Source organism: Microcaecilia unicolor, chromosome 5 (genome assembly GCF_901765095.1).
Source record: "Microcaecilia unicolor chromosome 5, aMicUni1.1, whole genome shotgun sequence".
Classification (NCBI taxonomy): Eukaryota; Metazoa; Chordata; class Amphibia; order Gymnophiona; family Siphonopidae; genus Microcaecilia; species Microcaecilia unicolor.
The window spans coordinates 214,566,742-214,589,957 of record NC_044035.1 but is presented as its reverse complement, the minus strand read 5'-3'; the positions used below and the strand labels follow the sequence as shown (position 1 = coordinate 214,589,957).

The window sequence follows — 23,216 nt, the reverse complement described above, 5'->3', positions numbered from 1 at the left end:
CATCGACATGAGCTCCCCACCCCAGGAGAGACGCATCCGTGGTCAGCACTTTTTGTGGCTGAGGAATTTGGAGAGGACGTCCCAGAGTCAAATTGGACCAAATCGTCCACCAATACAGGGATTTGAGAAAACTCGTGGGCAGGTGGATCACGTCTTCTAGATCCCCAGCAGCCTGAAACCACTGGGAAGCTAGGGTCCATTGAGCAGATCTCATGTGAAGGCGGGCCATGGGAGTCACATGAACTGTGGAGGCCATGTGGCCCAGCAATCTCAACATCTGCCGAGCTGTGATCTGCTGGGACGCTCGCACCCGCGAGACGAGGGACAACAAGTTGTTGGCTCACGTCTCTGGGAGATAGGCGCGACCCGTCCGAGAGTCCAGCAGAGCTCCTATGAATTCGAGTTTCTGCACTGGAAAAAGGTGGGACTTTGGATAATTTATCACAAACCCCAGTAGCTCCAGGAGGCGAATAGTCATCTGCATGGACCGGAGGGCTCCTGCCTCGGATGTGCTCTTCACCAGCCAATCGTCGAGATATGGGAACACGTGCACCCCCAGCCTGCGAAGTGCCGCTGCTACTACAGCCAAGCACTTCGTGAACACTCTGGGCGCAGAGGCGAGCCCAAAGGGTAGCACACAGTACTGGAAGTGACGTGTGCCCAGCTGAAATCGCAGATACTGTCTGTGAGCTGGCAATATCGGGATGTGCGTGTAGGCGTCCTTCAAGTCCAGAGAGCATAGCCAATCGTTTTCCTGAATCATGGGAAGAAGGGTGCCCAGGGAAAGCATCCTGAACTTTTCCTTGACCAGATATTTGTTCAGGGCCCTTAGGTCTAGGATGGGACGCATCCCCCCTGTTTTCTTTTCCACAAGGAAGTACCTGGAATAGAATCCCAGCCCTTCTTGCCCGGATGGCACGGGCTCGACCGCATTGGCGCTGAGAAGGGCGGAGAGTTCCTCTGCAAGTACCTGCTTGTGTTGGAAGCTGTAAGACTGAGCTCCCGGTGGACAATTTGGAGGTTTGGAGGCCAAATTGAAGGTGTATCCTTGCCGGACTATTTGAAGAACCCACTGATCGGAGGTTATGAGAGGCCACCTTCGGTGAAAAACTTCCAACCTCCCTCCGACTGGCAGGTTGCCCGGCACTGACACTGGGATGTCGGCTATGCTCTGCTGGAGCCAGTCAAAAGCTCGTCCCTTGCTTTTGCTGGGGAGCCGAGGGGCCTTGCTGAGGCGCACGCTGCTGACGAGAGCGAGCGCGCTGGGGCTTAGCCTGGGCCGCAGGCTGTCGAGAAGGAGGATTGTACCTACGCTTACCAGAAGAGTAGGGAACAGTCTTCCTTCCCCCAAAAAATCCTCTACCTGTAGAGGTAGAAACTGAAGGCTGCCAGCGGGAGAACTTGTCGAAAGCGGTATCCTGCTGGTGGAGATGCTCTACCACCTGCTCGACTTTCTCTCCAAAAATGTTATCCGCACGGCAAGGCGAGTCCGCAATCCGCTGCTGGATCCTATTCTCCAGGTCGGAGGCACGCAGCCATGAGAGTCTGCGCATCACCACACCTTGAGCAGCGGCCCTGGACGCAACATCAAAGGTGTCGTACACCCCTCTGGCCAGGAATTTTCTGCACGCCTTCAGCTGCCTGACCACCTCCTGAAATGGCTTGGCTTGCTCAGGGGGGAGCTTGTCCACCAAGCCCGCCAACTGCCGCACATTGTTCCGCATGTGTATGCTCGTGTAGAGCTGGTAAGACTGGATTTTGGCCACGAGCATAGAAGAATGGTAGGCCTTCCTCCCAAAGGAGTCTAAGGTTCTAGAGTCCTTGCCCGGGGGCGCCGAAGCATGCTCCCTAGAACTCTTAGCCTTCTTTAGGGCCAAATCCACAACTCCAGAGTCGTGAGGCAACTGAGTGCGCATCAGCTCTGGGTCCCCATGGATCTGGTACTGGGACTCGATCTTCTTGGGAATGTGGGGATTACTTAGTGGCTTGGTCCAGTTCGCCAGCAATGTCTTTTTGAGGACATGATGCATGGGTACTGTGGACGCTTCCTTAGGTGGAGAAGGATAGTCCAGGAGCTCAAACATTTCAGCCCTGGGCTCGTCCTCCACAACCACCGGGAAGGGGATGGCCGTAGACATCTCCCGGACAAAAGCCGCAAAAGACAGACTCTCGGGAGGAGAAAGCTGACTTTCAGGGGAGGGAGTGGGATCAGAAGGAAGGCCCTCAGACTCCTCGTCAGAGAAATATCTGATGTCCTCCTCCTCTTCCCACGAGGTCTCACCTTCGGTATCAGACACAAGTTCACGGACTTGTGTCTGAAGCCGTGCCCGGCTCGACTCCGTGGAACCACGGCCACGGTGGGAGCGTCGAGAGGTAGACTCCCTCGCCCGCACCGGCGAAGCTCCCTCCGCCGACGTCGTCGGGGAGCCTTCCTGGGAGGCGACCGCAGTCGGTACCACACGTGGCACCGATGTCGGAGACCTCACCCCGGGCAAGGGGCCAGCCGGCGCCTCACTCGATGGTACCGGTGGCGCAAGCACCCCCGGTACCGGAGGGGAAGGGCGCAACAGCTCTCCCAGAATCTCTGGGAGGACGGCCCGGAGACTCTCGTGCAGAGCGGCTGTGGAGAAAGACGTGGAAGCCGATGCAGGTGTCAATGTCAGAGTCTGTTCCGGGCGTGGAGGCTGTTCCGGGCTGTCCATAGTGGAGCGCATCGACACCTCTTGAACAGAGGGTGAGCGGTCCTCCCGGTGCCGATGCCTACTGGGTGCCGACTCCCTCGGCGACCCAGAGCTCTCAGTGCCGATACGGGAAGGGGACCGGTGTCGATGCTTCTTCGACTTCTTGGGACGAAGCATGTCACCGGAGCTTCCGGGCACCGACGAGGAGGACGTAGAATCCAGCTGTCGCTTCCTCGGGGCCGAGGCCGAAGAAGGTCGGTCTCGGGGGGGGGGGGGGGGCTGTACCGCAGGAGCCCTCAGGGTAGGGGGAGACCCACCCGAAGGCTCACCGCCACCAGCAGGGGAATGGACAGCCCACACCTGCACTCCAGTCGAAGCACCACCGTCTGACGACATCAGCAGAAGTGGAGGTCCCAGTACCGCCGACGCAGCCTTCCGATGTCTCAGCCCCGATGCAGAGGGTCGATGCCTCGATGCACTCAATGCAGTCATGGCCGAGGACGGAGGTCTGGATGCTGTCGACGTCGATGCACACGATACTCCCGGTGCCGATGCCGACGAAGAGCCTGAGAACAAAACGTTCCACTGGGCCAATCTTGCTACCTGAGTCCGCTTTTGTAAAAGGGCGCACAGACTACAGGCCTGCGGGCGGTGCCCAGCCCCCAGACACTGAAGACACGACGCGTGCCTGTCAGTGAGCGAGATTACCCGGGCGCACTGGGTGCACTTCTTGAAGCCGCTGGGAGACTTCGATGACATGGGCGGAAAAATCACGCCGGCGAAATCAAAACTCGTAATTGCGGTAGGCACCAAAAAGAGGGGGAGAAAAAAATTCGACCCGAGGCCTCAAAAGGGCCTACCCCGAAGACGAAAGAAAACTTACCGGGGCAAAAACTGAAGATAGAGGAAAGGGAAAAAGACCGAAAAGGTCCTCTTCCGAAATCCTTTTTTTTGTTTTTTTGTTAGCGAAAGTCTAAAAGAGACGCGCGAGGTCGACTTAAGGGGCGCGAATGGCGTAACATGACTGTACCGAGCGCGGACAAAAGAAGACTGGCCGGCACGAGCCGGTTTCGGGCGGGAAGACGGCCGCGCATGCGCGGTGCGCATCGGCGCGCGAGGGCTAGCAAAGGCTTTTGCTAGTGAAGATTCCGATTGGAGGGGCTGCCGTGGACGTCACCCATCAGTGAGAACAAGCAGCCTGCTTGTCCTCGGAGAATACAAAATACAGTAATTAGCGTCAGAGGAGGGAAAGAGGAACAACAGGAGGGAGAGGGAGAGAGGGGAAGGTGATAATTTGTCGCTATGGCAGCCGTGGTTCAGAAGGATGTAACACTAGGAGGGCTCACGGCATATGCTCTACCGAAAAGAAAGGTCTTGAGCCGCTTCTTAAAGGTCGGGTGATCAGGGGTGAATTTGACCACTTGGGGCAGTCCATTCCAGAATTGAGTGCTAAGGTAAGAAAAAGAGGAAGCATAGACAGTCTTATATTTTAGGCCACTGAAAGCTGGATAGTGGAGACTGAGATACGAGCGAGCTGACTTGTGGGAGTTCCTGGGCGGCAAGTTAATGAGAGTGTCCATGTAAGTAGGAGCGTCTCCATAGATGATTTTGTGCACCAATGCGCAGATCTTGAAAACGATACGGTCCTTCACAGGAAGCCAGTGCAACCTCTCACTTGGTGGGCTCGAACTTTCAAATCTTGATTTACCGAAGATGAGTCGAGCTGCTGTGTTCTGAGCAGTTTGCAATTTTTTTAGTAGCGTGGATGTACATCCCCCGTAGATACTGTTGCAGTAATCGAGACGACTTATAACTAGGTTGCGGAATACCTCTCTAGGGAAATACGGCTGGATACGCTTAAGCTTCCAAAGTGAGAAGAACATTTGCTTGACTACAGAGTTCACATGCTGCTTCAATGTCAAAGATCTATCAATTATGACTCCCAAGATTTTTAGGGACTCCGAAATTGGGAGGACGAGCTCAGGAGTGATTAGTGTAGGAGGTCTGAGTTTGTTAAAACAAGAGGAGAGGACCAAACAATGTGTTTTCTTGGCGTTGATTTTGAATCGGAATGAGTTGGCCCAGTCAAGCATGGTGTTAAAGTCTTGTCAGATCTTACTAGTTATTTCATTTAGGTCATTCTCGAAAGGGATGAAGATAGTGATATCGTCAGCATAGATAAATGGGTTTAGTCCCAGTTTGGAAAGAGCCGCTGCCAAGGGAATCAACATCATATTGAAGAGGGTTGGCGATAGTGGGGAACCCTGAGGCACTCCACAGTCTGGAAGCTATTGGTCGGTAGTTGGACAGATCGCTACTCTTTTTCTTGGTATCTTTGGGCACTGGGGTTAGTAAGATGTTCCTGTAATTTACAGGGAACTTGCCATTACCAAGCATATAGTTGAGGTGCAGCGTCAGGTCGTCCAGGAAACAGGCAGGGGCGCATTGGAGTAAATAATTGGGACACACATCCAGCCTGCAGTATTTCCTGACAAATCTGCGAAGCTCCAGCTTGATAGAATCTACAGATAGAGGTGAAAAGCTGGAGAACAGACGGTCTACTGGTTGCTCGTCAGACCCCGGATCCAAGCCACTAATAAAATCACTAATGCTGGGATTGTTCAACGGAAGGGAGCTCTGCAGCTTGATGATTTTGTCTTGAAAGAATTTGGCTAAATCTACAGCTGAAGGAATGCCTTCACCAGCTGTGGTAAGCACAGTGGTATCCATTAATTTGTGCACAAAAAAGAAGAGCTTTTTGGCATCATTGTAATCCGGTCCAATCTTGGTTTTGAAGTAATATTTTTTCGCCTGCCTAATTGCATAATTGTACTGGCTGTGAGACTGCTTCCATGCAGTGAGATGTTGAGTATCCTGGTGCTTTCTCCAGGCCCTTTCAAGTCTTCTGGTTTTGGTTTTGAGAGTTCTAAGGTCATCGTTAAACCACGGGGCAGCGAGTTTCCTTTTTGTTGAGCACACTTTGAGTGGAGCTATGGCGTCTAAGGTATTTCTGCAACAGTTACCCAATTGAGGAAGAAGCTATCTGAGTCGACCGGGTCTGGCCAGTCAGACTCATAAGCAGGCTGCCAGAATGCCGCTGGGTCGCCATACCCTCTTGTCGTGTACAACGTAAGGGGATGTGCGCACTGTGGTCCTTTTATCTGCCACGAAATTGAACAATTAAGCTTAAAGTGATCAGACCAAGGGACAGCTGACCACAGGGCTTTGGTGATGCACAATCTAGTATGATTTGCCGATTTGAGGGAGAGGAGGTCTAAAGTGTGTCCTTTTGAATGGGTAGCCTGAGTATTCCAGTAGGTAAAGTTCCAAGAGCTGAGGAAGTCTAAGCAGTCACGCATGTCTGCTGAGGAATAGTGCTCAAGGTGTAGACTGATGTCTCCCAGGATGAGTACATTGGAACTGGACAAGCATGCATTTGAAATAAAGTCTGCAAAAATAGGCTGTGCTCTGCTCCAGTTGCTGGGCGGCCGGTATAGTAGGATACAAGTCAGGTGACCAAGCAAGGTTTTGTTATGGATTCTCACTGAGGCAATTTCAAGTTGTGGCATAATGGAGTCAGCAATGGGTTCTATGATGAAGGTGGAACGATAGATGAGCGCAATACCTCCACCTCTCCTCCCAGGACGAGGCTAGTGCACAAGCTTATAGCCTGTTGGGCATAAATCGAGCAGGATGGGATCAGTTTGGTATTGAGCCCAAGTTTCTGTAATGAAGACCAGGTCAAGGCATTTCAGCGTGATCCAATCAGTAATGACTGAGGCTTTTTTGATTATGGATCTGGCATTTGCATAACCCACTAGAACAGAACGAGAGGAAGGTGGTAGGGACTGTAATTGAGGAATGCGTAGAAGTTGACAGTCTTTGGCTGGTTTGGCACGTAGGCTGGAAGGACGGCTCGGCAGTCTGCATGAGGTGTGTACAATGGGAATGTAATTGCTTTCTGAAGAAGAAATGGAAGGAGAGAAAGAGATTAGCGAGACAAAAAGACAAGCAATGAAAGACATGAACATGTCCATATTGGGAGCAGAAGAGAAGGGCGGGTCCTGAGCTGACTCCGGCTGCTGCAACGCTGAGGAGATGGATGAAACTGGCAGGTGTACTGTCGGTTGGTAGCACGATGGTGAAACTGTGCAGCCGCAGATTGACCGCAATGCAGCCAGCAAGGTGTCAGGATGAGCTGTCTTCGGCGTCGTGCCAGACAATCTGGGTTCTGCAGGCTCCACGATGTTCCCCACTCAGCTGAAGAGAGTTGTATGACCCTGTTAAGAGTTGTATGTCCCTATCCAGATCGCAGAAAAAACTCCGCAATGTTACAAAAGTAGGACAAGAATTAGAGGAGGACAAGCACACAGTACTTGAGAGTAGAAGCGGGGCAAGGTGGGCGGGCGTTCAGTCTTACACGCCCCAAGCTGCGACTGCTCCCTCTGCTGCAGCGGCAACTCCCTCCTCGACTGCCTCGATAAAAACCAATGGCAGCGGGACACTCAAAAGAGGAGGAACTGAAGTGGAGCTTCAAGCTGGCAGTAGTCCTCCGTGACGACGCTCCCTGTCAGTCAACCGTCGCGACCTCAGGGCCTTCCGCCGACTTCAACCGCGGCTATACGATCCGCCCACAGCACTTGAAAATAGGAGCAGGGCAAGGTGGGCGGGCGTTCAGTTTTACACGCCCCAAGCTGCGACTGCTCCCACTGCTGTAACGACACTTCCCTCCGTGACAACCTCCATAAAAATCCAATGGCAGCACTACACCCAAAAGAGGAGGAACTGAAGCGGAGCCTCAATCCGGCAGTTGTCCTCCGCGACGGCGCTCCCTTACAGTCAACCGTCGCGGCCTCCAGGACCTTCCGCCGACTTCAACCGCGGCTGCTCTGTCTACCCTCTCCACCGCACCGCATGGGCTTCAGACGGCCGAGCCTGCTCCCGGTGGTTAGCGACGAGTCAAAGTGCTGGTCAGAGCTGGATAAGGACGAATAACATGTGCAGGTAGAATTTGGTCCGAGGAGCAGCGAGGAACAGCTGTTAAGTTGCCGCCATTTATTCATACCTATCATCCCTTACTATCCCCTATGTTCTTACCCACTTTCTTCATTCTATAAATTATTTTAGACTAGTACTATCTGGCCCCTCCCAATCTTGCTGGGAGTCCACTAGGCACAGTGTATTCTTTTTTTCTAGTACCATCATGCAAGATCTTTCTTTGATAAATCTTCCCTCCACCTTTTCATTCAATCCCTGGTAATTTCACACCTTAATTATTGCAAGACCATCCTTCATGATCTACCATTATAACTGCGTAGACTACAGTTGGTTCAAAACAAAGCAGATAAATTGATACACGGTGCCAAAAAGCTTGATAGTGTCTCCCCTCTTCTTCAAGCAGAACACTGGCTGCCTACCCAATACTGAATTCTCTTTAAGATTATTGCTATCACTTTCCGAATTCTTCATTCTGGTCTCCTATTCTCTTCCTATTCAAACACCTCATACACTATTCCCCAATGTGTACTTTACGTTCCTCCCAACAGCAACTTTTAGTAGTACTTTTGTTTCGTCAGGTGCGTTCACATCTTGCAAGAACCACCACATTCTCAGTTGTTTCAACCATCATATGGAATGATATCCCTTTGCAAGTATGATTTGAACTCTCGCTTCTAAGATTTAAAGTAATTCTTAAAACTCACCTTTTCACTAAAGCATTTACCTCTCTTCCATGATGATTACAACTCTTTTTTCCATTGTCTCTTCTTTTCACTTTCCCTTCCTCACCTTGTGTCCTTCTGTAGTTTGATTTTAATTTTAATTAAATTCTCCTCCTGTCTTGGATTGTATTAAGTCCCCCATGTAACCTAATCTCACCTTTTGTTTCTACCCATTTCTCTAACCATAATAAATTTTGATTTGTAAACTGCTTAGATATTTTATTATTATTTGTTTTATATTAAAGCTGAACTGTGAACTTTCCATATGGTCTGAGTCTTATACAAGATTTAGATCACTTTAAAAAACTTTTTTTTTTCAACTAGCATTTCCCAATAAATGCAGAAGTAGTTAGACATATTGTTGACTAGATGAGCCCAGGATCTTTCACCCAGAGCATAAACTGAGAGAGTCTGAACTGATTGATGTGCTCTCATGTATATTACAATCTTTCCTACTCATATATGGAGTTCCTTTCAGTCTTTTAATTTTATTTACTATATTGTAAACTGCATTGCCATGTCTGCATACTAAGCAGTATATTAAGTCTGAATAAATGATAAATGATCAGGGACACATATAGAGGCCATTCCTCTCCCTATGCACCCTTCTGGTTTCTGCTATCACTTTTTTTTGTTTGTTTACTTATTTGGCCATCTTAATATCATCAAATAGGATGACCCCCCCCCCCCCCCCCCCCGCCAAGTCTTGCTCTTCTTTCATGCACAGAAGTATTTCATACCATATTACTGTTAGGTTTTGCAGCCCACTTGGATTTTTAGTAATAAATCATAGTTGCATATTCTACACCATTCTTCAAGCTTCACTAGATCCCTCTTCATGTTATCCACATCTTCTAGGGTGTCTGCTCTGTTGTGAATTTTGGTATCAGCCACAAAGAGGAGGAGTGGCCTAGTGGTTAGAGTGGTGGACTTTGATCCTGGGAACTGGGTTCGATTCCCACTGCAGGCACAGGCAGCTCCTTGTGACTCTGGGCAAGTCACTTAACCCTCCATTGCCCCAGGTACAAATAAGTACCTAAGCCGCATTGAGCCTGCCATAAGTGGGAAAGCGCGGGGACAAATTAAAAAAAAAAAAAAAAAGGCAAACCTCTCCTGACAGCCCATCTGCAATATCACTTACAAAACTTTCAAAAAGAAGGTGATCAAGGGCTGATACCTATAATGTCCCTATCCTCAGAGTAAACTCCATTCAGCACTACACTCCGTTGCCTCCCTCTCAACCAGTTTCTAAGTTAGACAGCAACTTTAGTACATAAGCATCGCCATACTGGGACAAACCAAAGGTCCATTAAGCCCAGTATCCGGTTTCCAACAGTGGCTACTCCGGGTCACAAGGGCCTGGCAGGCTCCCAAATGAGTAAAATAGATTTCATGTCACTTAACCCAGAAATAAGTAATGGATTTTCATGGACCTTAGGGGCCATACCAACATTTTCAATTTATATATGTCACCTTGTTAAAGGCCTTATTAAAAACTAAGAACACTTCATCTAAGACTCTCCTCCAATCCAACTTTCAGGTCATCAAGTCAAAGAAATTGATCTGATTTGTCTTAGAAAATCTACCTCTAGTAAAGCCATGCTGTCTCAGTTCCTATAATCCAATGGATTCCAAAAACTGCATTATCCTGTTTTAACAGTATTTCCATTAATTCATCCACCAGAGGTCTGACAAACTGGCTTGCAGTTCCCAACCTCCTCCTTTCTTTCGCTTTTGTGGAGAGGAATCACAAATGCTCATCTTCAGTCCTCTGGGGCCATTCCCAACTCTAAAGAAGCATTGAAAAGGTCAGACATTGGAGCCACAAGAACTTTCCTAAGTTCGGTTAATACCTGTGGATGTATCCCATTTGGGCTCATTGGTTTACCTACTACTAGTTAGCTAGCTCCTCACAGTCTTTTGATAATCATTCAAGGTCTACCTCATTTCCATTTGTATTTGTTTTCTAAAGTGCTACTCTCAGCCCTTCATCTGAGAATACAAAACAGAAATATTTGTTAAACATATTTCTTAGGCTTTTGTAGATAGATTTTTCCTATCTTCCTCTTTCAGTGATCTTTTGTAATTTATGAAGGCTATCTTCTGTCTCCTTACCTCTTCAGCTACTTATTTAGAAAACCATAGTGACTGCCTTTTCTTCTTTCTTATATTTACTTTCCTAACACAAAGGTTTGCAGCCCTATAAATATCACCCATTGCTTTTCTCCTACCCCAGGTATTCCTATGCCCCATCATGACAAAGTTAGGTTTCCTGAAGTTTAGGACCCTTGCTTCTGAATAAACCGTATCCATCTATGTCTTAATGCTGAACCATACCATCCAATGATCACAGGTGATCACCCACATCAGAAATACTCTCCCCATTTGTAATCACCAAGTCCAGTATAAAGTTCCATTTCCAATTGCCAGGAAAGCTCTCCCTTTAGAGAATCCAGGATCTCCCTATTTCTATAAGACATCACACTTGAGATGGCCCAATCAATATCTGGCAAACTGAAATCACCTATCGATAGCACTTAACCCTTTGATAGCTATTGCAGTACTGTGGATGTCTTCAGTTAAATTTCTTTTGCCTGCAAGGGAGGTCTGTATATCACACCTATATAAATAGATGTTTCATTCTCTCTTTACAAATTAACCTTGTTATGTTATGTGGGTCTCAGCCAATTTCTTCAAAAAGGCAATACACAAATCTGAATAATACATATGCTCTAGCGGCCACTGAATGATTGATTGGCCTCAGATATTCAGTGCCGGTGCCCAGAATATCTGGGGCTAATTCTGCCCACAGTGGTCAGTGTTTAAAAAAATCTGATTGTTGTGGGCTAAACATTGACCAGAGTGTGTCTTCCATTTCCACACAGCTTTCTCTAAACTTTAACTGACCAGGGTATTTACATTTATACCCAGGTATTCAGTGACAGGCCATTACCTGGATACCAGTACAGAATATCTGTGTATAGGAGCAGCCACTAGACATTAACCAGGTACTGCCGATATTTGTTGCTGGTTCCCGAACTATCCAGTAACTTAAGACAGCAATTGCTGAAAAATAATGGCTGGTTCTGGTGCGCGGCATTTACTGCTGGCCAGTGAACCAAAGAATTAAAAAATTAAAAACATGCATTAGTCTCATTACTCATCTGATGACATCCTAAATCTGTCCTCTCCATACTCCATCCCATCAAGTTTAAGGTAACTAGACAAGCTGGACTTGATAGACCAATAGAGACTGATATTCAGCAGCACTTATCCAGTGACGTAGGAGTCGCTCCTTCCCAGATAAATTGTTGGACTTTGCTTGTACTCAGTTCCCTCTATTTGTTACAATATACCAGAGCCAGCCATTGTTTAAGTGCTACTGAATATTGGCGGTTAGTCAGCTCCAACCAATTTAAACAGGCATGAGCTCTCCTACCCACTTAAATTGCTTTGAATATTGACCGGACTGTTTCTGAGACAGTTCTGTAAACAGCAAGGTAACGGAAATAGGTGACAGATTCCAAAGCCATTAGTTGTCTGGGAGTGACAGGTATTGTAATGAGAGAGTGAAACTGGGTGAAGGCTGGGGGGGGGGGGGGGGTAAGAGCATGAGAGGTCGGGTGAAGGCTCAGGGAGGTATAAGAGAAAGAGACTGGGTGAAGGCTGTGGGAAAGTATGAGAGAGAGACAGAGACATGGGTGAAGGTTGGAGAGTATGAGTGAGAGTGAGAGAGAGAGAGAGAGAGAGAGAGAGAGGAAGAAGGCTGGAGGGAGATTACAGGAGAGACCTGTGGGGGACCTAGGCCATAGTGATATGTGTCTCTTTGCTCCACCTATCAAAGGAGTACTGTTACACAGCTAACAGCATGTTTTGGAAGGGTGACTGCTGGCTTCTGTCACTGATTTTTATTTATATATTTTATTTTTAGATTTGCAGAGGCACTTTAAAGAACTTTAAGGAGCTTCTTTGCCCACAGACACAGAATAGGAAAAGAGCCTTAGTACATCGGTTTGTAAAAGAGGTACTGCTGATCTGGGAAGGGAGTTGCATTCCCCCTCCCCCCCCCCCCCCCGAACTTCAATAGGGAAAATGTTGGAGGAGTGGGGAAAATTTGTTGAGGCTTGTACTAAGGCACAATAATGCCCAACTTCCTTTTGTGAAGAGGTGCCTATACCATTGCATGTCTCATTAAGAAGTGAACAAGTCTGAGGCTAATTTTAGAATGGTATCAGGGAAGGATCCTAATGTGTCACAAAAAGCAGTAGTTGATTCTCAGGGAGTAGTTTCAGAACAATATCAAGTTAAATTCATTACTTGCCACAGGAAACAAGGGCTGACTCTTAGGGGGTAGATTTAAAGTGATATCAGGTTAGGTTTCCTGCGTATCACCAGAAGATTCCTTACATGTCGCAAGAAACAATGGCTGACTCTCAGAGGATGGTTACAGCAGCTTTCCAACTCCTTCAGAAAATACTGGCAATGAAAGTCATAAAGTTTTTCCAGGTTTCCAAAGATGACGCTGCGTTTGCCTCTTAGGTCCTGCGGTAGATCCAACCGATCCATCTCAGGGTAATAGTTTTCAATGATATAGCAGAGAGATCTCACATACTCTCTCTCTGTCACCACCATCTCTTCAAGAATGTGCTTCAGTTTGCTGAAAAGAATCAGATTCAGCATCAGCATCTTGAGAAAACTAAGTACATTGTTAAGCACATAAAACAAACATTCCTGAATTCTTGCCTGGTTAAACTGAGTGTTGCATCGGTGTGAATTTTCCTTCTTTCCCTGAAATCTAAGCATTTATCTGACTTGCAAAAGAACAGAAGCCCCCCGATATTCAGCCTTATGTTAATGTCTGTCACTGGCACTGAACCTGGATATTCAATACTGGGCCATATCTGGGGGGTTTTAAGTTGGCTAGCACATGCCTGGTTAACTCAATATTCAGTTAACCAGGCCATTCGTTGGTGCATAAAAACAGGACTGCTATTTATGTGGTCTTATTTATGCACTAACACTGGCAGGATAGTTCTGAATGTTGGGAGCTAACCAGTTCCATCCTCAAGATGCCCCCAACATAACTGGCTTGCACTTCAATGCTAACCAGTCATTTCCAGCAAATATAACTGGTTAAGCAAGTCTTTACAAAGGTGTGTTAGTGTTTTTAGCACGTGCTAAATGCTAGAGACGCTCATAGGAATATATGGGTGTCTCTAGCATTATGCGCACGCTTAGTTTTAGCATGCACTAAAAAATCTAGTGCTGCTTTGTAAAAGGACTCCTAAGTGCTGACAAAATGACCGGATAGCCACCGATAAGCGAGTTAACAGATTGGTGACCGTTCCCAGCCGGTTAACTCACGCTGAGTATCGGCCAGAAGGTGACCAGACAGCTCCGTGCCATAAAAGACTAGCTGATTATGTTCTGGGTTTACCTAATATTCTGTCATTCTCTATAGAGCCATGATATTGCCCATTAGGCAACTTACCCTTTAGACAGGTTTTCCACCAAAACGTGTCAAAGATTTGGTGGTTTCTAATGTGTCTTTCATTACCGTAGAGTTTTTTTTTATATGTCATTGGTGCTATTTTCTATATCTAATTTAAAGTGCACCACTTTTTGCATACACTGCTTTTTGCATGCTACTTATTCAGAATGATTTAAGCAAGTAGGCAAGGCTGCTGCCCGCTTAAATCGCCTGTGGCTGCCTAACCACTGATATTTAGCGGAACTAAACCAGGCAGTTCTGCTAATATTGGCTCTGACCACCCATGTTAAAAGTGGGCAGGTCAGGAGCGGTACAGGAGGCGGTGTTGGGGAGAAGTCGGCAGTTATGAGGTGCCAGTCATATTCAGTGCTGGCATCCACAGAACTAAATGACCAAATCAGATCACATAAAAAGCAGTCCTAACTTTGGTCAATTATGGTCAATGTCCAAGAAATGCCAAAGAAAGACCATAATCAAGTATTTTATATCACATTCATTGTTGATTTAACCATGAATTGATAATGAGTGTGGCTGCTGGGCAGACTGGATGGACCATTCAGGTCTTTATCTGCCGTCATGTTACTATTAGCTATGCTGGCCCTGGCACTGAATATCAGCTGGGACCCGCATAACAATTGTTTTGTTTTTTTAAGTCCTGTGATCCTCCTCTCAGCTAAAATTATCCATCCAAAAAGAGGGTGATTTAGTAGTCAGCGATCCAAAATGGCCAGATTTCACAAAATTTGGGACATCTATCATGCCTGGAGGACACAAGACTCAGCTGTGCTCACCTGCAGGGATTTGAACTTATGGTACAACCTTGGCTATCTCCGGGTCAGGGAAGGAGCTGAGGAGGGGGGAGATTAGGGGAGTTCTTGCTTTTTGTTTTTGCTTTGCATGTTGACTTTTATATTTTGAGATCTGGATTTTGCATTCTTATGTACTGTAGTTTTATTGTTTTCAAATAAAAATTTTTGCAAAAAAAAACAACAAAAAGAGAGTGATTTGTGGGCTATCTGGGGCCAGCCACACCATCTAACTCATCTGTCTATGCAGTGATAGTAAAGGAAAGGGAAATGGGACTTGATATACCGCCTTTCTAAGGTTTTTGCAACTACATTCAAAGCAGTTTACATATATTCAGGTACTTATTTTGTACCAGGGGCAATGGAGGGTTAAGTGACTTGCCCAGAGTCACAAAGAGCTGCAGTGGGAATTGAACTCAGTTTTCCAAGATCAAAGTCCACTGCACTAACCACTAGGCTACTCCTCCACTCCACTGGTATATGTTAAACATATACCAGTCAATATTTAGCTGGCAGAAGTCAGCTTTTTTTTTTTTTTAAGGCTGTTTACTGCAGGCAAAATTAGGCCCTGATATTCAATGCTGGACTGCGTAGGCAGAAGTCCATTTTTGGAGGGGACCAAGGATGGACTGAGAGGGCTACACATGCCTTTTCAGCTCTTCCCCTCTCCCTCCCTCCCTCTTCCCCCGCATTTGCGTTAAGTCCTATCTTTGCTGGTTGCGTTGTCCAAGCCCTGCCAGCTGAAGAGGTCCACAGCCTAAGCAGCAAGGAATTCAGTGGCATCCTTCAGCTGCTGACGTCAGCATTCCAGCACATGCTCAGTTCATGCTGCTGAGCAGAACGTGTGTGGGAGAGTCTCAGGCAGTGGACCTCTTCGGCTGATAGGGCTTTGGCATCTCTGTCAGACATTCCACAGGTGCCACAATTTTGGATAGGGCTTGAGCCTAAAGTGACGGGGCGCGGGCCCCCAAGGCCCCCTCATAGCTACAACACTGGGACCATGTCCAGCATTAAATATCTGGGGCCATGCCAGCATGTGCTGTCCGCCAAATCCTATGCAGGTCCCGGCCAATATTCAGCCGGGACCTACACAAGACACTTGGCTGGAAACCGCATAAGGGGAAGCAGATGCCCTCACCTGTTCCTTCTTCCCCCCCCCCCCCCCTGATTCTGCTCTCCATCCTTCCCTAACCCCCACCCCCACCCCCCAAAGCATGTTTTTGAAAAACCCTCCTTCACTCCTCTGTAGGCCCAAAAGTCATGGTGTTCTAGGGGATCCTAAGGGCACGAGTGATGTCCATTCGATCCTGTCAATCATGGCTCCAGACTCAAAATGGCCACGGTGACCTCTAGTGGCAGCCTCGCTGTACTACACATTGGATATGTAAAGGGCAAGAAGATGGATACAATGTTAACAGAAATGAAGGAAGCTAACAAATTTGGCCTCACTATAATAATGGATGATGTCAATTACTGAACCACAAAAGTGAAAACTGAAGGTAAAACACACTAACTACTCAAATGCTGCTGTAATAAATGAATTTATCTCATAAGCTTAACATGGATCCAATCACTATTCATGTTGACTCTAGAATATTCCCTAAAGCAGCATTTTTAGTGAAACAGGGTTCCCTACAGAACAGATGGAGATCTGTGATGTGAAGATCCTATTGCAACCCTGGAGCTATTTAAGTTCTTTAAGACTTAGGGTTCCTCTTACTAATCTGTGGTAAAAAGTGGCCTTAGCGTTTGCTACATGGGTCAATCCCAAACGCTTAGGCCATTTTTAATGCTTGGGTAAAATGACCAAATTTTGGCTTTTTTTCTATTAATGGCCACGAGCTAATTTTCCCATTAGCACGTGGCCATTAGCGACTGAGCCCTTACTACCACCCATGATGGAGGATGTAAGGGCTCAGTTGCACCACGTGCTAATCAGTTAAAATGTAGCTATATAGGCGCACTAACCGATTAGCACAGAACACGCCTACTCTCTACCCCCGCCCTGCCCCCAATGCTAAAAAATAGAACCTATTTTTTATCATATGGGAAGCATGTGCTGATGCCAAAAATACAGTGGATTGCCTGAGTGTGTCCCGCAGTAAGGCATTTTATGCTGTGATAAGCACGCGTTAATGCTTACTGCAGCTTAGTAAAAGGACTCCTTATATATATGATATATTGTGTGGTTTATTGGGATGTCAACTTTGGACTCCAAGTAGATATATGTTCACGAGCATGTTTGGACTTTAACTGATTTAGTTTTACTAGCATGGTTTTAAATTTCAACTTGAATGATGTGGAGTCTTTTGACCAATGATTATAGAGAAAGTGAGTTTGTCTTTTTAGAGAACAATAGGTTCCATAGTGATAGCATTTCTGAGGTCTTTTTCTCCATATTTTTTTGCTATTAAATAAAATCTTTTCTTAATGACTGGGTCCACGTTAAGGAGTTTATTTTTGAAGTATATGGATGTCTCAAAATGAGCCTATGCTTGAAATGTCCAAATCCCGATTTTGCAAAGGCAGAAAAGGGACCTCCAGCACTGCAGTATGTCTAAATAGTGTCATGGACTCAGGGAAGTGAGCCCCTTGGACCACAGCCGGACCCCAGCTGCAGCAGGCCAGTCACCCCAACTGGGCAAAAGACCAAGCAGGAAACTATACACGAGACAAAAGACGGAGCAAAGCAAGGCCAGAGCCAGACAAGGAGCAAGACTAAAGCCACAACAGGACAGGAAATAGACCAGATCGGTGAGAGACTAGGCAAGGCTGGAGAGCCAGGCAAAGAACAGGACAAGAACCAGAAAAGGGCTAGAAGGCAATGCAAAGCCCACAGGAGCAAGACCAGGAACTAGGAAAGACAAGAAAATAAGCAAGGCAAGGACAGACCGGTCTGAGGTAAGGCAAATCTAACAAGACTAGAGAGGAGACTAGGCCAATAGGCCAGGCTAAACACAAGACAAGACAAGCGAATAGAACAGAACTAGACTGGAGGCATGGTAAGGCTGGAAAAGGTAGGACTTGACTGGAGACTCGGCAAGGCTGGAAAAGGTAGGACTTGACTGGAGACTCGGCAAGGCTGGACAAGGCAGGACTTGACTGGAGACTCGGCAAGGGTGGACAAGGTAGGACTTGACTGGAGACACTGCAAGGCTGGACAAGGCAAGACTTGACTGAAGACACAGCAAAGTAGACTTGGCAGGAACTGGAGGCAGACAGGCAAGGCAAGACTAAGGCAAGGCAGATTTGGCAGGAACTGGAGGCAGGAAAGGCAGGAACAAGGCAAGGTGGATTTGGCAGGACCTGAAGGCAGGCAGGAACAAGGCAAAGCAGACTCAGCAGGAACTGAAGGCAAGGCAGAACTTGGTTGGAACAGGAGGCAAGACGGGACTTGGCTGGAACAAGAGGCAAGGCAGACGAGACAGAAACGAAGAAATCTTCCGAAGGCATCAAAAGAGCGCTGCATACATCTAGTAGCATTACAGAAATGATAAGCAATAGTAGTAATAGTAGTAAGAACATCAGTCTTTTTTAAATAGGCCCCACACTGGAAGTTCGGTGTCTCACGCCAGTGCGGTGCTTCCCATCACAGGGCTTTAATTCCCATCCCTTCGGCATGCATGCGTGCCAGGAAGCTGGCCTCGGCCGGCAGAGGAAGACTGGAGCTTTGTGGAGCCCAGCCGAAGCTCTGGAGGAAGCCATGCTGCTGAACCTTGACACTCCCCTTCCCAAAGGTCCAGAGGTGAGCTGGGATGCAGGTCACGGTCACGACCATGACAAATTGCAAGGGAGAAATTATTTTTTAAGGGTGATGATGTGAAGGAACTGAAAGAAATCTCGGTGAATTTAGAAGATGTATTGAGCCAAATCAAAAATTAAAGAGTAGTAAATCACCTGGCCCGGATGGCGTGCATCCAAGAGTACTCAAAGAACTCAAGCATGAAATTGTTGATCTGCTGTTAGTAATCTATTACCTGTCGTTAAAATCATCCATAGTACCTGAAGATTGGAGGGTGGCTCATGCAACACCAATTTTTAAAAAGGGTTCCAGAGGTGATCCGGGAAATTACAGACTGGGAAACCTGACGTCAGTGTCGGATAAATAGTGGAAACTACTATAAAGAATAAAATTACTGAACACATAGATAAACATAGTTTAATGAGACAGCATTGTTTCAGTCAAGGGAAGTTTTGCCTCACCAATTTGCATCATTTCTTTCACGGTGTGAAAAAACATGTCGATTAAAGGTGAGCCAGTTGATGTAGTATATTTAGATTTTCAAAAAGCTTTTGACAAAGATTTGGAATTTGTTATTGGTAGAGTTAAATGGCCATTCTCCAAGGACAAGCAGGCTGCTTAATCTCACCACTGGGTTGACGTCCACGGCGGTCCAGGAATGGTAATTTTTTATAGCAAAATTAGACAGAAGTTTTGCTAAAGCCTTCCAGCCCATCGCGTGAGAGTCCCGCTCAGCTGTTTCTTTTCCGCGGTGAAGAGTAGCTGCTTTTGTCGGTCTCTGGCCAGTCAAAAAGTTTCGCTTGGAGAGTTATTCTCTCTTTCTTTTATCCTGTTTTTTCGGTTACCCTGTTTCCCTTCGAACCTATAAAAAGAATCCTATATTTCTTAGTTTGCCCTCTTAAGTTTCCTTTCGTTTTTGTCGCGGCCCTCTTAGGCCACGCGTACACAGTTTCTCATTTTTGTGTCCTTTTATTTTGGCACAATCGCGAACTTTGACTTCGCCGCTGCTATTTTTCCGTCAATGTAATCGAAGACTCCCAGCGGCTTCAAGTAGTGTTCTCGGTGCAACCGGACGATCTCGGGTACCGACCCCCACGCGTGGTGTCTTCAGTGCCTTGGGCCCGACCATCGCCCAGACGCCTGTAAGTTATGTCTTAGCTTGAAAAAGCGGACACAGGCTGTGGCTATTCCCTTCCCTGTGGTTTTTGAGGATGAGCCCAGGACTGAGATGCTCAAGGTCCTTGACTATCCTTCGCCACCTAAGGAGTCATCCACGGTTCGTTTGCATAATGTGCTCAAGGAGACACTTATGCAAAACTGGATGAAACCACTAAGTAATCCCACCATTCCCAAGAAAGCTGAGTCCAAATATCGGATTCACGGAGAACCTGAGCTGATGAAGTCGCAGTTACCTCACGACTCTATGGTTGTGGATTCCGCTCTCAAGAGAGACAGGAGTTCTAGAGACTTTGCCTCGGCGCCCCCGGGAAGAGAATCTAGAACCCTAGACTCTTTTGGGAGGAAGGCATATCAGGCCTCTATGCTTGCGCCAAAATTCAATCTTACCAGCTCTACACGAGCATCCACTTGAGGAACACGGTGAAGCAACTGGCGGACTTCGTCAATAAGCTCCCTCTGGAGCAGGCCAGGCCTTTTCAGGTGGTGGTCAGGCAGCAGAAGGCATGTCATAAATTGCTGTCCAGGGGTGCTTACGATACTTTTGATATTGCATCCAGAATCGCTGCCCAAGGTATAGTGATACGCAGACTCTCATGGCTGTGTGCCTCTGACCTGGACAATCGAGTCCAGCAGCGGATTGCGGATGTCCCTTGCCGGGGGGATAACATTTTTGGTGAGAAGGTTGAGCAAGTGGTTGATCAGATCACACAGCAGGATACTGCTATGGACCATCTCTCCTGCCGGGCGTCTTCTGCTTCTACCTCATCAGGTAGACGATTTTTCCGGGGAAGGAAGAATGCTCCCTTCGCATATAATAGACGTAGGTACAATCCTCCTTCTCAACAGCCTTCTCAGGCTCACCCCCAGCGCGCTCGTTCTCGTCAACAGCATGCGCCAAGGCAGGCCCCTGTGGCTCCCCAGCAAAAGCAAGGGACGGGCTTTTGACTGGCTCCAGCTGAGCATAGCCACTATAAATGTGTCCGTGCCGGACGACTTGCCGGTCGGGGGGAGATTAAAATTTTTTCACCAAAGGTGGCCTCTCATAACCTCCGACCGGTGGGTTCTTCAAATAGTCCGGTTAGGATACTCCCTCAATTTGATATCCACACCTCCAAACTGTCCACCGGGAGCTCAGTCCTTCAGCTTCCAGCACAGGCAGGTACTTGCAGAGGAACTCTCTGCCCTTCTCAGCGCCAATGCGGTCAAGCCCGTTCTACTGCGGCAAGAAGGACTGGGATTCTATTCCAGGTACTTCCTTGTGCAAAAGAAAACAGGGGGGATGTGTTCCATCCTAGACCTAAGGGCCCTGTACAGATTCCTAGTCTGAGAAAAGTTCAGGATGGTTTCCCTAGGCACCCTTCTTCCCATGATTCAGGAAAACGATTGGCTACGCTCTCTGGACTTAAAGGATGCTTATACACACATCCCGATACTTCCAGCTCACAGGAAGTATCTTCAATTCCGTCTGGAAGTGCAGCACTTCCAGTAGTGTGCTGCCCTTTGGTCTGGCATCTTCACCCAGGGTCTTTACAAAATGCATGGCAGTAGTTGAAGTCGCTATGCAGACTGGGAGTGCATGTGTTCCCTTATCTCTTTTTTATTTTATTATTTATTAATTTGAGCATTTTACAAGCATCAACATCTTGTATAAGGAAAAAACAGAGATAGAAATATACACGAACAAATATAAGAGTGGATATATCCCACTCTCTAAAATTATAAATCAAAATTATGCTACTCTTCCTTAGACCACAAATATGGGGGGTTAGTCTTTTAGTTAGAGAGATCTAAAAAGAAAATTAAATACAAGAAAATGGCCTGACTCTAATCTACCCAAGTACTTTCCATATTAACCGTTATTGTCTTAAGCTGGATTCACACTGGAAAGCTTTTTTTGTTCTATAAAACATTTAAGCTGTTGTGGTTCAAAAAAGACATATTTAACATTCATATATTTAACTAAACATTTGCATGGGTAGGACAACAAAAAAGTGGCTCCAAGTGCTCGGGTTTCTTCTCTCAAAGTTAGAAATAATTTCCTTCTGTCCTGAGTAGTTTTTGTAACATCAGGATATATCCAAAGCCTAGACCCACAAAAGGGTTTCGTAGAGTTCTTAAAGTATAGTTTAAACAATGAGGTCATATCTTATTCAAAAACAAAGGATATTAACAATGTTTGTCGTTGAGATATGGCAGAAAAGGATTGTTCAAGAAATGTTGATATATCCTGCAAATTATGTTCACCTTCAGCTTGAGGTCCTTCCTCCAATTCCCCCTGACTTTTTTTTTGGAGAGGAAATATAAAAAAATCTTATTTAGAGGAGGTATAAGCGAGGGGGAATATTGTAGTACCTCAATTAAATATTTTCGGAATAATTCCATCGGGCCAATGCCTTGTATTACAGGAAAATTCAGGATTCTTAAGTTCAGTCGTTTGTTTTGATTTTCAATTTGTTCAATTTTCCTCATCATAACTGTTTTATCTTTAATTAAAGTCATATTTACTGCCTTCAATGTTGTTATCTCAGCCTGAATCGTTTCAAAATTTTCAGAACAGTCAGTTTTAATATTTTCCATCATTTCAGTAAAAGAATTAACTTTACTCACAAGAAGTTTAGTCTCCCGAGCAGTGTTCGTCACTATCGTTGTCAGACCTTGAATAGCCTTCCATATCGAATCCAGCGTAACCTCCTGTGGAGAGAAAAGCTACAACGGTATTTCCTCTGCTTGCTCCGGGGTGGCGCCGCCATTTTCAGAGCCGTCTCTATCGCCTTCCGAAGAGATTGAGTCCAACATCCTCCCTTTCAAGCGGGCAGGACACGGAGGGGTGTTAACGTCCGGCGGTGAAAGAGATGTTTCAGCAGCCAAGAGAGAAGTTGCTCTCTTAATTTCTCTCGACGCGGCTTGTAACTCGCCGGTCACTCGAGGGCAGCTTGTAGTAAAATGGTCCAGGGTTGCCTGGAGGGGCGTAGAGGTAAGGAGTACCGGCGGTTTACTCTTCACCAAGCCTTTCCTCTTAGAATGAGGCATTATTATCGTCGTTGCAAAGGGAAAAGAGGTTCACATCCAGAGCTCTTGGAGCGTTCAACCTCGGGTGAGAGTCGCATCTTGGACACGCTCCCTGTGTTTCCTTATCTCGACGATTGGCTGGTGAAGAACACCTCGGAGGCAGGAGCTCTACAGCCAATACAGATGACCATTCAACTGCTGGAGCTACTAGAGTTTGTTATAAATTACCCCAAGTCCCATCTTCTCCCTGTTCAGCAACTCAAATTTATAGGAGCTCTGCTGGACTCACAGACGGCTCATGCCTATCTTCCCGAGGCGAGAGCAGACAATCTTCTGTCTCTAGTTTCCATGGCCAGAGTGTCTCAGCAGAACACAGCTCGGCAGATGTTGAGACTTCTAGGCCACATGGCCTCCACAGTCCATGTGATGCCCATGGCCCGTCTTCACATGAGATCAGCTCAATGGACTCTAGCTTCCCAGTGGTATCAAGCTGCAGGGGATCTAGAGGATGCAATCCGGCTGTCCACCGATTTCCATAATTCCCTTCAGTGGTGGACAATTCGATTCAATTTGACCTTGGGACGTCCC

General features: G+C 46.8%; 1 protein-coding gene across 1 annotated transcript in view; it reads right to left on the bottom strand.

Moving 5' to 3' along the window:
- PLEKHG4 (pleckstrin homology and RhoGEF domain containing G4) overlaps positions 1–23,216 on the bottom strand; it is a 507,451-nt gene that overhangs the window by 164,068 nt on the left and 320,167 nt on the right. The window contains exon 15 of the mRNA XM_030205018.1: positions 12,809–13,058. Within this exon, the coding sequence (XP_030060878.1) occupies positions 12,809–13,058 (250 nt within the window). The remainder of the gene's footprint in view (positions 1–12,808; positions 13,059–23,216) is intronic.